The 17,921-nt window shown below is 48.7% G+C and overlaps 1 protein-coding gene across 4 annotated transcripts in view; it reads right to left on the reverse strand.

The window, feature by feature from the left end:
- Positions 1–1,858: 1,858 nt before the first annotated feature.
- LOC139048927 (uncharacterized) overlaps positions 1,859–17,921 on the reverse strand; it is a 166,996-nt gene continuing 150,933 nt past the window's right edge. For 3 of the 4 annotated variants that reach the window (XM_070523905.1, XM_070523906.1, XM_070523904.1), the window contains exons 2-3: positions 2,879–4,763; positions 1,859–2,261 (exon numbers count right to left, since the gene is read on the reverse strand). In XM_070523905.1, the coding sequence (XP_070380006.1) occupies positions 1,952–2,261; positions 2,879–4,758 (2,190 nt within the window). In that variant the 5' untranslated portion in view covers positions 4,759–4,763 and the 3' untranslated portion in view covers positions 1,859–1,951. Of the gene's footprint in view, positions 2,262–2,878; positions 4,764–5,804; positions 5,966–17,921 lie in introns of all 4 variants that reach the window. The other variant, XM_070523903.1, reaches the window with a different exon arrangement.

The following is a 17,921-nucleotide window of genomic DNA, read 5'->3' on the forward strand; positions in this document are numbered from 1 at the left end:
ACAGAACTGCACGCGTTTCAATCCCCTGCTCAGAGGATGGACAGTAAAGTCGAAAAGGAAGGTCGTTGGTGCGAGTCTGACCCCGCTATACGAGCGCGCTAAGCCGCAGCGAAGCATCGGAAAACGAGCCGAAGAAGCCGAACCGCGAAAGCAGCAACACGACGATGCCGAGATTACCAAGTGAGCAGCAGGCCTTCGCCTTCACATGTTACAGGAGTGTAACATACTGCTGAACGTTTTGCTTCCATTAGCTGTATTTTCCAATAAAAATGTCACTTTGCCCGTCCACGCCCTGCACTGATCGGTTTCGCCCGTGTCTTTCATCCCTTTTGCACCGTTTGAGAAATGAATTTCGATGAAATGACTTCAGAATGTCACAGCGAGAAACTGTATACACGATGTTCGCGTTGCGGCTAGTCACACAGGGATTCTTTTTTTCTCGGCATTCGCGTGGGCGTATGTTTTGCCTACATGGTTAGCACCGAGATTGTTTTTCAGCACTGCCTTTGGTATATTACAGGGGCACACTAACGACTTTGCGCACCAATACATGCTGTGTGCGTCTGCCGCTGAAGCACCACTTTCGGCGGCAACTACTTGTGCCTTTCGGAATACAGTTTTCAGAACACGGGATCAAAGTGAAATCTAAATTTCATCGCAGCCTGCAGTCAGAGGTCCGTACCGAAAGGTAGAGTTGGTACTTCGCTGTACAATCATCGCATTCCTGACACACATGTCACACTGGGCGGTGAAGTCGCGGAAAATGTTGAGTTATGCTCATTTTCCGGGCTCGGAAATATTCTAACATATTACGTTATATATATACGGCATATATACGTATGTATACGTTAGATAGCCCAACTCCGGTGTCACATGACCTGCGCGCTTAAGGGTTACGAGCTACACGCGTCTTCTGGTCAGCGAAACTTCATTTACGACTCACGCGACGATAACTGGACGAGGCTCCACTGTGAGCCGGCCAACTTGGAGTCGATTCATCGTCAAACTTTGCGCTAGTCCTTGTGCATCTTTATTTGTCCCCGTTTGTCCAGCGCGAAGTTTGAGGACGATCGAGGCCCGTCCGCGTGCACTATCAGAGGCTGTGTCACCTAATTTGCCTTTCAGCCACACCAGAACCACAATAGTACGTGTTTATGTGTTTTGTTAGATTGGGCGCGTTAAGTTAAGGCGCTCGAGCGCGCTCTAGCCAGCAGAGCGCGCTCTTTTAAGCTTAACGGCTAAAAAGCGACTTCCGGTGCGTGACTGCGGAGCGCGCTCCACGCGCACCATCCTGGAAAAGGTGCGCGAGAGCGCGCGCCTGCTACGGCTTCCGGAAAAATGACGTGTTTCCTACTCTTTCCACCAATGCAAGTCCGTTCTCCTTGCCCACTCGTTCCTCTCACCGCCGTGCTGCCGGGCGTCTGAAGCTACTGTCAGGCGAGATCGGCAACATGTTGGCGCGCTTTGAGCTTGCATCGCATCCTAAGCGGCTGCTGCTGCCTCCGTCGCCGCGCGTCAAGTTCTTCTTCGTCTAACAAGGACTGCAGAAGTACGGTCGGCGGGGCCATTTTCGAAAAGCGCGCGAAGTGCAATAGCGGATGCGGAAGCAACATAACATTCGCCAGACGGCACGGCACGTTCGTGCACCCGAAAACAGTCGGCGAAAATGGCCGTTAAGTTAAGCTCCGAAGGCGTCGCACTCGAGCGCACTCGAGCGTGCTCCTTTGGAGTTCGGAGCGCGCTAACTTAACGCGCCCATTGCATTCATGAACTTCTCTTTTGGACTGCTTTTTGTTTTTGAGTGACGGCATTTCGCGGTGGATGGCTCCTGCAAATAACGACGAACACGCGTAGTATGTCCGATTGCTTTTTGTTTTCTTCTTGACTGCCGGTCTGGGCAGATGGCATGTCTCTGAGACAAAATACAACGACGGGCAGCATCGTGCTTACGTCACACGCGGCTCGGCTCTGATTGGCCGCATTCGTCCACGACGTCACCAAGCGCGAGACAGCGCCGAATCGCGATCCAGCAGTACTCGTCGAGGTCGTCGAGCTGCGTGCGCCCGTCTTCCCGTCGATGACACGTGACCCTCTCCTTGACGACTCCTGCGAGTCGCATGAAATCGTGCAAGCTTTCGAAGGACCTGACTTCGTCTCGGAGAGCGGCCGCTGCCTCGTCCTCGCTGATGGACTGGATTTCGGCAAGTTCCTCCAGAAGAGCTCGGTGCCGCAGGACCCGCTCCAGCGCCGCCGCAGTGGTCCTGTCGAAAACGCGATACGTGCCGGGACACGTTTACATCTAGTCGAAGTCGCTAAACTCAAGAAAAGGTTTCACCGCGATACAATAGCAGTGGTAACATGTGTTATGGCGTGGTAGAGCCGATGCAGTCATACGAAGGAAGTTGTTGGAGTAGCTCCTCTGCAAGGTTCGTAATGAAATGCTGTGCTCAGGATAAGACAAGATATTGAAAAATCGAAAGGTATATATATCGCCATCTTGTGGATACGCTGAGGCGTTATGCTTCAAAAAGTAGTAAACGCATCACTTCCTGAAGCACTTGATTAGCTTATCTCAGATCCCTTTAGCCCAACCGAGGATGAGGTCGCGACCTCATTAGGGCAGTTTCAAGAGATTGTTCACATTTCTTTCGAAGCAGCTGCTATGCCGGCTGAAAGCGAATGCTATAAGCGACAGTGGATAAGCCAACGAGCAGTCTTAATAAGAACGGCGGGATTTTTCGGACATTGCAAGGTTAAAGGCAGATCTAAAAGAAATGATCAAAATTCAAGAAACGAATAAGAGCACGCGCTATTGTTCCCGACACGAGTCTTGCGAGTATTTGTGTCTAAGTGCTGCAGTTTCATTACTGGTACTTACTTGTCAGGATTAGCTCCTGCGAGGAATTGCGAAGCAGTGGCCACCAGGCGGGAGTTCCTCCGGGCCGTGTCCCAAATGGCAAACGAGTCCTTGTTCATGTAGCCAGGAACTTCGACTCTTAGGAGGCTGTAGTTGCGACATATGCCCTCGGACAAGCGACTCACGAACGCCGCCCAGTTCCAGCCCCTTCGTACCGAAACGGAGAACCTTCGTATATTTTCGCTGTGGTTGACGACATCAGCCATGCGCTCAAAGTCGTCCTCAGACATGCATGTGGCGCTCACGTACAGCTCTGCTAAGCTGCTGTTCCTTGAAAACGACTCAACCACGGCCGTCCAATCTAGGTCAGTTTCATTAGCCGAGTAGGCGGGAGACATCGAGATCAATCGCAGTTTCTTGAGCGTGGTGGTTGTTCCAACATAGTCTGTGAGAGCAGACGACAGGTTCTTCCTGTGTCTGCTAGGATCAACAGTCACAGTCAGCGATGTCACGTGGTTCAGCGAACACAGCTGGCGCAGGAGCCTGCCAAGCGGCGGAGCATCGCTGGTAGCCTGCCAGGCTACGACGTCGCGAAAACAATGGTACCCGAGTAAACGGAGAGCGTACCGATAGCAGGCAACCCCCAAGTGTGGCCAGAAAACGACCTTCTCCTCGGCGCCACTTTCTCGAAGGGCTTCGCAGACTTCTTGCAGGACGACGGCGCTCGCGGAGTCCCCATCTATGACCACGTGCTTCAGACTGTGCTTCGCCGAAAGCGCTCTGAAGAACAGAGCCCACTTCTGGGGTCGCCAGATGTGCAAGGGCAGCGTAAGTTCTTGCAGCGTCTCATTCTCCGTGAGAGCCGTCAGCCAGCCATCCCAAACAAAAGCACCTGTGTGGTGCTGATGAAGACGGCAATGAACAAAGTGAATACTGCGCAGCGTCTTATTCTTTGCAAAGATGTTAGATACTTCTTCGACGCACTGCTCCAGCACCAACGCCCTCCTGAAGTCCAGTCTGGTGATGGTTTTGTTTTCCACGAGTCCTCGCAGTATCAACTGCATAGAGGTGCGGTAAAAAGAGCGCTCTCCCACAAAGCTTAGCGTCGTTAAGGCAGTCGAACTCTTCAGGTACTCCGCGAAAGTGGCACACATTCCTTCTTGAGAGGAGGCCACGACTGCAGTGTTCAAAGAGAGTTCTCTCAGGGTTGAGCACGCCGTGATCGCAGTCAAGAATGCCTCAGCTTCCTTACGTTTCATGTACAAATTAGGAAGATGGAGAGACGTGAGCGACCTTGTCGTCAGCAAAAGGGACGTCAGTTCGTCCAAAAATGAGCGCCGGCACTCCGCATTACTGGTGCACTCGAAGTGCTTCAAGTTTGGCAGGGTCGGCACGACCGCGCAGAAGATACGGTCAGGACCGATGCCCCGGCCGTACGAGTCCCGCAACTTGAGCGACTCGACGAATTGGTTTCCGCGGAGGGCGTCGCACAGGAGCTCGTCGTACAAGTTGAGCCTGCCCATCGTGACGTCCAGATGCGTCACGCAGTGATGCTTCTTGACGAGGCAGTGCAGCAGCGTGGCGACCCGGTGCAGTGTGTCCAGCGAGTGGTCCCTCATGTACGGGCAGTCGATGCTCGCTACGGTCAGCCCGCTGCGCTTTCGCGGTGTTTCTCTCAGTTCGAGCTTGGCCTGGGAAAGCACTTCGTTCCACACACTGAGGTGTCGAACGATGTGACACGCTCGGTCCTCGGTCGCAGTGCAAGGTGACGTGTGTTCAATAGCTTCGCCCGAGAAGAAGCCCTTTATTCCTTCGATGTCTGCCAAGCCCACGTCGAGCAGCTTCAATGAATCGGCCTGACCAGTCGTCACCGGGAACTTCCTTGGGTCACCGCCTGCCATTGTACCTGGAAGGACAGATGAGTAGCTGTTCCAAAATCGATCATGCGCATGCCTTCATAGCGATAATGCGTCTTGAGGCATGATATTTAAGCTATTCCAACAATTTACCATTAAAGTGGTGCATTAATTGGCTCGTTCCCCGGACTGTCTTCTTCGCCGTCCGGCTTGTCTTAGGCGCAAAGGCTGTTGGGAAGCGATGTTTGAATGTGACGTCAAGCATTCTCTCCCTCACCTTCTCACGTACGCGGCAGGTATTCCCGTCCAGTTCGCGGTCCATGCAATTTTGTCATCGTTCACTCTACTCTAGTGCATCGTGTTTTGTGCTCCGACTATTGGCAGGCATTCACTGCAGACTGCACCGCGGGTAGCTAGCCTTACACTGGTGACACAGAGCTAGGCACTCAGAGATTGTGCTTTATTTTGTTGCCGCGATCCCCCAGAGCGAAAGAATAGCGTAAGCTTGTCGTGCGGTTATTAAAACGACGTTGAGAACAGCCAGCAAATGGGTATAGCAGACAATTGTGCACATTAATGGCAGATTAAACCAGACCTTTGAGAGCGCTTCGAAAGCGTTTCCATGGTCGCGTAAAATGACAATGAAGCTGAACTACGGACCCAAGTGACTTTACAGTCACATTACTGCGGACTTGTAAACACTATCATAACGCGCCATGGTAGTATTATTGCCACGATAAAGCTTGCTTACATTTTTAAAGGACCACTGATTGTTCGTAGGGGTGCCCGAAAAAGGAGCATTCGAATGTGCCATAAGGTAGAAAGTTATAAGTTAATTGGTATGCCTTGTTAGTGCAAGTGCTCAGAATTTACGCATAATTTGCCTCGTGACGTGAGTAAAATGAGCTCGCAGCTCGGTTGACGCAAGAGATCTAGACCTGGTGGCATAGTGGCCTCAGAAATCGGCCGGCTCGCATTTGCGGGGATCACAGAGACCATCCGAAGATGCCATCGGATTTCGCTTACACTCGCCATTCCCCCTTGTTCAGCGGTTCGAGCCTTTCGCGAACACACACGGACCTGGCACTCACCAGAGACGCCAGTCGATGTTTCTATCTTACTCTTGTACTTGTTGAGTCTTGTTCTCGCTTCTGACGTGGTTGTTGTTCTTGACGCTCCGACTCCACCACCAACGCCCTGTAGACTGCTTCTTCTTCGTCGACCTTAGCACGAGAATCAGCAATCGTTCCTCCTGTTTTAATTTTCTACATGGATATTGTTACGAAGACTAAATCGTCAAAGTACAGATGAAAAAATTGTGTGCAACTAGCCTAAAAAACGCGGCGGTGCGGTGGGTTCCATCTCAGCGCTAAAACAAGTTTTTTTTTCGTTAACAGCGAGGCTGTCTGCCCGAGGAAACCGCGTGGATTTCCATTGGTATAGCTTCACGTATTCTGATGATGACTACAGCGACGACGAGGATGATGATAAGTGCTATGATTATGATGATGTTGGTGATGATGGTGGTGGTAGTGATGGTGATGATAATGATAAAGAAGTTCCGGTTTGCGGGAGGTTTAAAGAGGCAGAATAACTATTGAGAGTTGCAAGCTAGTCGAATGTGGGATAGGCTACGGCAGATAATCAAAGCGATATCTAAGACTGATAAACATGAAAGAAAAAACACTCGATTCAGTCATGAAGACGTCAAGAAAAGCAGTAATAATGCATAATTGAGAAGTGACACAAACTCAATCTAAACTGTTGAATAGACAATAAAAGAACAAGGCGTAGACGACCTCTGTATGAACAAAGTTGAAGCGTAAGCAAATTGAAATTATTAGTGACACGAGTACAAGGAATGCTGAATAAAATAAAATTGAAGGGACCCTGAAACGATTTGGACGATTTTGGACAACGGTACGGAGTCGTTAGTGTAAGTCCCTCTGATCAATAAGGGACGCATTTAGGCATCAGCGTAAAGTGTTTAATTTATTTTGAGGTATTACAGAGGTGAATCGCTACCGATCGCAGCGACGCCGCTCTCCCGAGTTTTTAGCCCAATTGATGTCAATTTGGCGAAAACGTTGGGTTGGGGAGCTTGGCTATCTAAACCCGGTTGGCTATCTAGGTGACGTCACCGATAATTTTTCCAACCTAATGAAGAACAAATGTTCTTCGTAATGGTTGCAATATTGTTAAACTTGTTTCTATAAAATGTCACAGAAAGAGCATACACAGCAACAATCTATCGCTACACTTCTTAATCGAATTAATCGTTCTTCTTTTGCCCTGTTCTGACGCGCTACGCCTTTTTGACTCCATCGTGATGTACCAACAAGGCTCGACGTGCAAGTTTAGTTTACGCCACCGCCCATCCGTCGAAACGCCCAGCTCGCCTGCGTTTGCCGGATTGCCGGATGGGCTCGGCCCTGCGACACAACGCTCGCGATGCACGATGCTTGGGTTGCTCTCGCTGTGGATGGACGGCCAGGCGGCTTGCGGAGTGGTTGGAGACGCTGCGCGCGCTGGCTCCGAGCACAGACCTCCCCACTGCCGGTCACCTGGGTGTGTCACGTACATACGACCGGATCCGCAGACGCTTCTTTGCCAACGACGCAAGACACCATCAACGCTCCCTGCTGGGTACCTTCAACCACTCGACGTTCCCGCGATACCATTCTTTCAGGTTGGTTTGGACTTACTGGGACCTTTTCCTCTTTCTACCTCCGGGACCAGGTGTATCACTGTGGCCACGGATTACGCCATGCGCTATGCCATCACCCGAGCGCTCCCTATACAAGCTGCGCCACAGATGTCGCCGATTTTCTTCTACGCGACGTGATTTTATTACATGGAGCTCCGCGACAACTTCTCACAGACCAAGTACGCACATTCCTATCAAAAGTTATTGCGGACATTCTGATGTCCTGTGCCACGAGGCACATGCTATGCACGCCGTACCATCCGCAAACAAATGGCCTCACGGAGCGTCTCAATCTCACTCTCACAGACGTGCTCGCGAAATATGTCTCTTCAGACCACACTGACTGGGACCTCGCTGTACCGTGTGTCACAATTGCTTATAATTCCTCGCGCCACGACACAGCCGGTTATTCCCCACTTTTCCTTCTGTGCGGCCGAGAACCAGCACTGCCTCTCGACACTACCCTCCCTGTTCACGCGGCACCGACTAGTGAATATGCACTTGACGCCATCGCCCGCTGTGCCCACGCAATGGAAATTGCCCAGGACTGCCTTCTGAAATCCCAAGGGTGTCAAAGGCGTTTGTACGACCGGCGACACCGAGAAGTACGCTTCTGGCCTGGTTCTTTGGCTCTGCTATGGTCTCCGTCGCGTCAGGTTCACCTGTCAGAAAAACTGCTGTCTCGTTACACAGGCCCATACCGAGTGCTTCGTGCCGTGACTCCCGTCACCTACGTGATCGCCCCTGACACCCCATCTGCTTCCCACTCCAGTGACATCGTGCACGTTACACGACTGAAGCAGTATCACCCTCCCAGTGATGACGTTTAGACGCTCCGGGACGTCGCTTCTGCCACCGGGGAATTATGCTACACGCGTGTGGCATTTTATTGCTCGAACGAGGCACGTGGGCCCCATCACTGGAGAAAATAGGAGGAAGAACGAACTGGGCTCGCGCTGTGAATCTAACCGGTCAGCGCTACAACCGCTGTTGTATGTATACCCTGTAAATAGTTGCTCGTCGTACTCCTCCTTCGCGTAACAATATTGTATGGCGCTTCGCAGTATTACGCAACGGGCTCGTTTGAGCCTGTCGGATCAATCTTTCCTGTCGTCTCGTGAGGAATGGCTTGAGAGGAGGGAGCAGATGACGCTTGGGACGGTATCTGAAGGGTGGGGGATCGATGTTGACACTCTGTTGCATGTGCAGGCCCCAATGCAAGGCGTCCGGTAAAGGGTTCTGCGGGCAAGCTGGTCAGCTGTGTCATGACCTGGCAATGCAGCGCTGCCTGGTGCTCGCGTTATCCCTATGGGATAAGATACGCACTCCGTGAAGTGTGAGGTCATGGAAGCTATCAAGTTGTCATTTTCTAGACGCCCGACTGCCTCCATGGAGTCTGCAAAAATATGGGAGCAGTCGCAGGAAGGAGGTGTGGGAGGCGCTCAGGGCGTTCACCACCGCCTCAATTTCGGCCTGGTCACGGTCAGCTATCGCTTCTATAGACTTCATAATCGTATGTCCGCGATGGTTTCCAACTCCTCTGGCTGCACCTTTGTTTGGTAGGCTGGCGTCTGCATTGAAGCAGAGTGTGTTAGAATGCTTGAGAGCATGTTTAGTGCAGGACATAACACGCTGCCTGCCTCTTTCGGGGTGTCGGGTGAGGTGCCTATTGGTAGGTAGCAGAGCGACGTGGAGGAAATGCCACATCTGTGTCGGCATCGGAGTTACTTCTGGCGGTGGCAGTTACGTTACCTCCTTCTTGATGTCAATGCGTGTGGCCTGGCCTTGAGACGTGAAGGTCAGGCGGAGCGCTTGCCATTTGCGTTGAATAGATGTTATATTTCATAGAGGGTTGTGCCGTTGCGTTTTTTCCAACGGGGCCGCGTTGGCATCGAAAGATAGGGATGGTGAATTAATTTTCCTTCGCATAAGGATTATTCATTCATTATTTTAGCGCGTAATCAATTAACCGATTTCGATGCAGGGTTTTTTGTCGAATAATTGAATAATCAAAACTTCTGCCGGGAACATTTCAAAATGTTGAAACATCTACTGTTGTTGGACCCGATTTTATGTTATAGAGGTAGATCCAAGTTTGAAGCACAAGTATACAATCGTTTGAACGTCCGCTTGCATTTGACGTAAGGACACCTCATTTCGTGCCGCGCAAGCTCAGGCTCTGGTCACCTAAGTGAAATCGGAAAGGAGGCATGAATTCGGCACGGTGACGAGCATATCCACACGGATGGATTATGCGAGTCTGAAGGCGTATTTTGAAATCGAACCTCTCTTTAATTTTCTGCTTGCTTTTTTCACGACCTTACGTCGGCTGAGTAATCTGTCTGTGTAAGGTGGGTTAATTTCGAAAACAGTGCAAACATAGACTGTGACTTGGTGGACCGATCTTCATACCCCAACGGACGATACATGCCCTCGAAAGGAGTTAAATTTGCAGAGCGCCAAATGGTGAAAGAACTGCAACGATACAGCAACCACAGGACTCACGGCCTTATCTGTTATTGCTAACTAGCAAGCGTCCTTAGCACTGTCTCTGCAGGTATACCGGGATACTATCGACTGACATCCACAATCAGCTTCCACAGATTATGTACACGTTTTTTCAAAGTCACGCTCACTCTTTCTCTTCATTCGGCAACGGTTAAGCCCAGTGCGTCGCAAGAACGTCGATTGAGTAGACGAGCGACATGCTGGAAACAGCCGGGACGTCACGTGATACGAAGGCACAACGCTTCAATATATCAAAATTGATGTCACACATTTATTCTGATATTGATTTTACGAACGCTGAAAACCTTGCTGCTGGTCCTCGGCCAAACTGCTGGCACGAGCCCAGCGTCTCGGCGCACTCCAAGAGCATGTTGCCCAGCTGTTCTCGGTCAGTGCGGCTGAGGCGGCCGCCATAGAGTTTCCTACAAAAATTACTAGAGGGAACTCTGGCGCTGCAGTCGTTGTCCTACCATTGGAATGATGGGAAGTACATGGATTTGTCTGATCTTCGTGGTTATGGATTCAGACGTTCTTGTGGCTTTGTATATTACGCTATATAAATCTTATTGTCGTAGATTTCAGTGCAATCTATATTCTTCGAAGTGCGGAAGACGCCGGGAACGCGTACAATTGCTATTAATTGCAACGATTGAGCTTGTATATGCCCAAATCGAAACGCGCCAAGCGTCTCAAGGAATTGGCATGCCCGCGATAAATTCATAAGTGCGGTTCATTCGCTTGTGGATACATGCATCTGTGGCTTAATGGTTTTAATATCAGGCTTCTGTACTAGAGTCCCTGTGTTCGAATCCTGCCGTGGGGCAATTTTAATGATGTTTATTCAATTATTTATTACGCAATACACTGTTGAAAATGACGAGTTCACAAAGCCGTTTGAAGCCAAAAAGGACGAAGTTTAGGCAAATCCATGTACTTCCCATAATTCCCATGCTGGGGCAACCGCTCCCATTGCAGCTCCCGTAGACACTAGCACCAGAGTTCCCTCTGGTAATTTTGTAGGAAACTCTGTGGCAGCCGCCATGATTTGAGAGGCCGTCAGGAGCTTTCAGGACATGGACGCACTTCGTGCTAATAGCCGGCGTCGTCAAACGCCGGGCCATGCTGCCATTGTCGCGAGGATTCCCGTCTGCAATTAGACAGCGTGAACGAGGATTGCTGGAACCTCGCGAGGCGACACCTGATGCTCGAGTATACATAAAGGAAGCCCGCGTAGGAGGACGCGACGGCGGCCAATGAACCGTTCCGTCGCCCTACACTTATTTCCGCAAAAGGGCGAAGGCGCCGAGTGGAGTGGCAGCTTGGGCGGCGAACGAGGCATGCATCCACAAGGACACTGCGGGTGCCGAGCTTGCGTCTTGAGCGTGAACTGCGCTTGTTTATTAACGCGATAGCGTTAAGGAGCTCGTGTCGCAGAAAAGCCGGTGTCGTCGGCGTCGGTGTCAGCGTCGGCGTTGGCGGCGTTGGCCGTGAGCGATAAATCCCAGCAGGCCCTTCATGAATAAAAAACAACTTGCAAGATGGGCTGGGTGGGAATCGAACCAAGGTCTCCGGAGTGTGAGACAGAGGTGCTACCACTGAGCCACGAGTTCCATGCTTCAAAGCGGTACAAACGCGCCTCTAGTGAATGCGGTGTTGCCTTAGAAACGAGCTCTTCTAAGGCTCAGGCGTGCGTCGCTTGCTCAGGCGCACATTTCGTTGCCGCGCCGAACGCTGCGTTGCTCGACGCTCACCGTGTCCGATGCGGGGCACGTAGTCGCTGCGCCGTAGCCCGTTGTCTCACATCCCTTGGCGGGTCGACGTGAACGCTGTCGCGTTCCACCCTTGAAGGCGAAGCTTAAGCGTCCTCCAGTTTTTTTTTTCTGTTTAAACCGGCAGCAAGGCGCCGGCTGAGAACGCCGAGCATAGGGTGCCCGCTTTGCAGCGTGGTTGGGTACTACACCCTTACTGAGCCGTCCACCCCTTGTGACAGCATCTCACGGGGTGGACGCTGTTGGCAACTCTGCAATACCACCACCATTTGTGCCTGTTACTTTTATTTCATCCAATGTGGGCATGCAACTTGGCGTACTTTTCTTTTCTTCTAAGACAGGTGATGGTTACCGATAACTCCCACTAGAGAAAGGTTCTAGCAATATGGACTGAAACAGTCCTGATTTATAGTGCTATTACACCAATATTTGCGCGTACGACGATGTTTATTCGTATGTATGCATGAAATTTGGCAAAAACTGCCTTTAAAAAAGTTTCTTTCGTGGTTTTTTTTTTTGACACTTCTCTCTCCATAATATTTGTACTGGTGCTTCCTGACGCTGTTAGGCTCGAGTGGTAGATACCCATACTTTTCCCCATGCCACCCATCTTATGGACCTTCAACGGGTGCTGCAATATTTGGATAAAGGTAACATTGACATCCGCCTTTCCTGTAACAAGAAAATGATTTCTTTGCAGTTTCGTCCTCTTTTATGATAATTACTTCTTGCACGTTTGTACGTTTTCCCCGAATTAAGTTGTATTTGCTGTCTGGAAGCTACGTTTTGCTCATCAATTCGACCGCCCCTTGCAATGTGCTAGACTCCTTTGCTTTGATGTTAGAGCGACCGACTCGGAAAAGCGTTGGTCTCCGATTCTATTCTCTGACCTGGACAAACTTCCCTTCAGCTTTGAAGGCTTCTTTCCAAGAAAGCTGCGGGTGGGTTTCTGTATTTTTTAGTAGTTTTTCGCTAAAGTCCATATAGTGCCAATTTTTTTTTACCTTATACATGAAACTTCCACATTTTTGCGAATTTTGATCGGAACTCACTTCAAAATTCGCAAAAATGTGGAAGTTTCATGTATAAGGTAAAAAAAATTGGCACTATATGGACTTTAGCGAAAAACTACTAAAAAATATAGAAACCCACCCGCAGCTTTCTTGGAAAGAAGCCTTCAAAGCTGAAGGGAAGTTCGTCCAGGTCAGAGAATAGAATCGAAGTCCAACGCCTTTCCGAGTCGGTCGCTCTAACATCAAAGCAAAGGAGTCTAGCACATTGCAAGGGGAGGTCGAAGTGATGAGCAAAACGTAGCTTCCAGACAGCAAATACAACTTAATTCGGGGAAAACGTACAAACGTGCAAGAAGTAATTATCATAAAAGAGGACGAAACTGCAAAGAAATCGAATTTTGATCGGAACTCACTTCCGGGGACCTTCTCCGTAGGCGTCGCCGCCGCTGGGAGGCGGCTATCAGAAGTTCAGAGCTGGCAGACCAGCTCTGGGCCGTCCGGCAAGCCGAAGATGCCGCTCGAGTCCAAGAAATTCGAGCCGTCACCTGAGGCCACCACATCAAGAACTGCCGGACTATTCTTTACTAAAGTTTCTTCTTCTTCTTCGGAACTCACTTGCCATTTGGCGGCATTTGATATTAAAAAGTTTTCCCCTTGTAAGCGCTTCTTGAGTTCGAATCACTTCTGACTTTCGCCATAAGCTCGTGCATCGCCATGTTACAAAAATGAGCGCGTAATTGTCGAAGGACGGTTTACAAAAAATACTTTCTATACGTTCTTTCTCCTAGCGTTGGAATTTTGACAAGGATTTCACGCTGAAAGTGGCCACTGGAGCTTCTTGGAACGGCAAACTTGTTGGCATCATCGTTGCTTCGGGAAGCATTACGATGTCCAGGCTACTAGAGCCAACGTTACTCTGACGCATGAACTGCGTAATGCTTGTCGGTCCAGCGTTCGTAACGTACTCTGCCGGTTTCCATCCCGTCGCTGAGGACCTCCTCATTTATTGTTTCTATAGTGTAATATTCCTGCCGGTTTCAATGTTTTCGTTGGGCACTTTATCGATTAATGTTTCGACAGTGTTGACCGCCATCTCGCTGCTGATTTTCGTGTCTTAATCGATTATATATGGGCTTTTATGAAAGTTACAGAAAGAATGCCAAGCAAGGACAACCGCATTAGCGAGTGCTTTGTTCACTGCAAAAATGTCGGTAATTCTAATGAAGCACCTACGTTTTGTCGTTGTTGCAGACAGTAGATTAAAAGGCACGCGCTGAGAAGGAAACGCCAACACAGTTTTTGAAGTCGCACTAAAAGAATTGCGATTTTAGTAAAAACTTCACTCGAAAACAATGACAACAGTCATATTCACTTTGAAGGTTGTGTAACGTGCTGTCTGGGAGCCAATATAATCATTTTGGCTCCATTGGAAATACACTTTCCCTCGTCATATATGGTCTACCTAAGAATATATATATTTACCTCAAAGACGGAAAGTATAGTGCAAGTGTTGAGCTACGAAAAATAAATGTACAATGAATGATTGAGCAATGTTGCAGGGATTAACTTTGCAAGGCAGTTGTACAAACAGTGAAGTAAGTCGACCGAGGACAACCAGGGCATTGGCGTTTGCTTTCCGTCTTGTTCCTCTTTTGCCATGTTTTGGAGCCTGCCTTTAGTATCATGAACACACGTATGTTACAGTTACTGATTGTGTGACATTTCCGCATAACTGCATGCCATGAGACCGCCCTGATACACCAGCTGCTTCTTTCATGGCTCCAAGACCTAATGATGAACAAAACAGTTTAGCAAAGGAAGTATCAAGGCTGCATATTTATTGTTGATGTCACGTACGAATACACCTTTGCTACGGAAAGTTAATCTATAAATAGGTGTGAGTAATTACTATACCCGCTCTCAATGGTACCTTATCTTAAAACTCGAGATGGATTTTATAATAATTACCACCCAAAAAAATGGAGTCTTACGCGAAAAAAAAAGTAAATTTCTTCCGGTTTCAGCTCTTGTAACTCAATGTGACGGTTAAGAATAAGAAGTCTCGTCATGATGCAATGTCGGGTGCTGGCAGGCAACAGCAAAACGCATGCCCACACCTGCCTACGCTTTTCGTCAGAATCATAAAAATTTTATTGCCGCATGGAGCTTCTGGCGCTTCACAAAGAATACCTGGATTCGTTGCATGTAGTTGAAATGCTGCTAGAATACCTGAACGCAATGCCTTAGAGATTCCTTGTGGCATTGTGTTGATTATTCCGCAATCTTTACTATACCATGAAAGACGAAGGTTGCCTGGGGCAACACATCATGCAGTAGGAAAGATCATCTTAGGCGTCGTTTTGATTTTGCACGATAGAATTGATCTGGCTCATATGATTGCATGATTCTGTTTAGTGGTTATGCGACAATCCTGGGTTGTTTCAGAGGGTGCAAGCGCACTTTCCCGCTTTGCTGCTACAAAAGGAAATCGCAAATAGAGTATTACAAAATCATCATGCGTAATATTTCACTCGTTAGACACAGGTCACCTAAAAACTAAGTTGCTTGAGGCCAATGTGAGCTCTTTAGCGTGGTGTTGTCAGCTTGACGTAAGATAACGGCCATTATTTTGACAAATAAAGAAAACAACGGAATAAGGCTTCCATTTAAAAGTACGCAAAATTGCTCGCATTATTCTCATGCAAATAATTATTCAAAAACAACCTTGTTGCTAAAATAATATCTTTGAAATACTACCGCGCAAAAAAAAAAAGAAACTGTGAAGCCAAGTGGTGATCCTTCCAAAGCACACTCAGTCCCGTAATTACGCATCTGATAAAGGGTGAAATAGCAGTCAAAGGCTGTTACGTGACACACGAGTGGTGAAGTAGAGATGCAAGAACTTGACAATTTAACACCATTGCTCAGGAATACAGGCATTTTTATAACCGACTAGAAGAAGTTTCACTTGCCTAACGGTAGCGAAAACCAGAATGGGCAAACCGCAAGCCAAACTCAAACAAAAAGTACCGTGGATGTACCAGAACAAACTGTGTCTTGCACTCCGCTCTCGTATAGTTGGTATTTTTCGTGTGTTTCGTACAAAAGTGTGGCATGATAGTGCAATGCAGTAAACCTTGATTGCAGTCGGTGCCTTTCAAAACAAAAAAAATGAACTCAAATCGCGCACAGCGAAGCGCCGCCGCGTATGTACACCCGGCCACAAAATATTACGGACCATGAAATTTGAGCAAAAGCTGAATATCTCCACAACCTCACAACGCAACCTGGTATTTGCATATCGGGCATCGGCTAGAATATGGTTAGAACATTTTCGCATACAGTTCTACTGGCTACTGCTGCAGGCTGCTTAGAAATTGAACGTTTTCTGCGATCCTGTGGTCCGTAAACTTTTGTGGCCGGGTGTACATTTCAATGCGCGCAGCCGATTGACCATCCACAATATGGTGGCGATGGTGCTGCCACCTATAGCCTAGTCTGCCGGCCACTTCAAAGATGAGCGCGGCGTAATTAGCACAAGAGCGGTCACGTGGCTCAGCGCAGTAGTCTCCCGGATTCACTCAACTGTACGCAAGGTTGCCTCACTTGTACACTGTGTGCATAGTCCTGGAGCAATGGCACAGACAGATCGTCGCCGATAATTTCCCGTCGTGAAAGATACTGCTTGTGCTCAGGTCTCAGGTCATTCATGTTGCGTTGAGAGTAAAAAAAAATAGCTAGACAAGAACAGGGCCACGACCAACTTCGAATTACAGCTATCGCTTTGTATGAAGAGCTGTTCTATTTTAAAGTACAAATTACAACGTTGCCATAGATCTAAAAGAAAGGAACAGAATAACTCCCAATTGGAAGCAAAACATTGCTCTCAATTTCTTAATAATGCTTGTTCACAATATCGCTGAAGCTGTAACCCATTGTACACTAAGGTTTAATTTGTCATATCCAATAGCGACGTTCAAAAGTCAGACACAGTGCACCATACACTTGTCATCTTCTGGTTGCCTGCGCTCTTATCAACGCCAGCGGTCCGTGAATTCCACGGCGCGAGTAATACGCCGCCTCGGTCGAGAGATGGCGCCACGTGTAGTGTCTAGGCCGCCAGCGTCCGGCGCGCCGCGTATGGTTGTGCGATGGTTGACAATAATCGTCGTAATTCCTGCAACCAATATGCTTTGCCGGTAGTCATCTCACACTTACATCTACTTTCGATTACGGGTGAAACAGCTTTTTTTGTTGTCATACATATCTAATCTCGTCTGGGCAGGTTTCAAATATCAAAGTAAAGAGTTTGGCGGCGGTACCCATCCCGATGTGCTGATCCACATCGTAATAGCATCGGCACAGTTTGCCTAATCAATCTAGCATATCCACCGATGTGTGCAATGCCACTTACACGCGGCAAAAATACATATATTTAAGGCATAATACCGAGACTTGAGGTATTCCACTCTTAGGATGATGGAATGACAGGGGAGGGGGGGGGGAGTGTATAGCGCCGACAATGCTTGCAGCCGGAGCACAAACGATATCAGGGATAATTTCAACGACAGAAAGCCGAACTAGTTGGTAAGGATTCATTATGCAAAAAAAGAGGTGAGGGGGGCAGACAGGACATATGAGTATGGAAGTGGACAACACGAACGCCGACTATCAACTGAAGAGAGCACTGAGGCGAAAAAAGAAAGAAGACACAAAACTCATCTGCGCAAGTTCTGGAATGGTATCACCACGTGTCAGTCGAGTACATGTTCCGGCCTACGTGTCAGATAACTGTTAAGGCACTTAATCTCTTCCTTATCGAAGGCTGACTCATGCACGTGCTTCCACCATTATAGATATGCCATGCCTCTACCATAAGACGCGGTATAACTGTTAATCTAACTGTTTACTGCCTTAACAGTTATCTCTCGCGTAAACCGGCACATGTATTTGACTGACACGTCGTGGTACCATTCCAGAGCTTGCGCAGATGAGTTTTGTGTCTTCTTTCTTTTTTCGCCTCTGTGCTCCCTTCAGTTGATAGTCGGCGTTCGTGCTGTCCACTTCTGTACTCTTGTGTCCTGTCTGCACACCTCACCTCTTTTTTGCATGATGTCACGGATATTATTGCACGTACGTGTCCCATTATATCCAGTATTCCGTTGTAGTTCGTCCTGCACGTTGTCATGGGTTGTGCACTGCAATGCCGTC

The sequence above is a fragment of the Dermacentor albipictus genome, chromosome 8 (assembly GCF_038994185.2).
Source record: "Dermacentor albipictus isolate Rhodes 1998 colony chromosome 8, USDA_Dalb.pri_finalv2, whole genome shotgun sequence".
NCBI lineage: Eukaryota > Metazoa > Arthropoda > Arachnida > Ixodida > Ixodidae > Dermacentor > Dermacentor albipictus.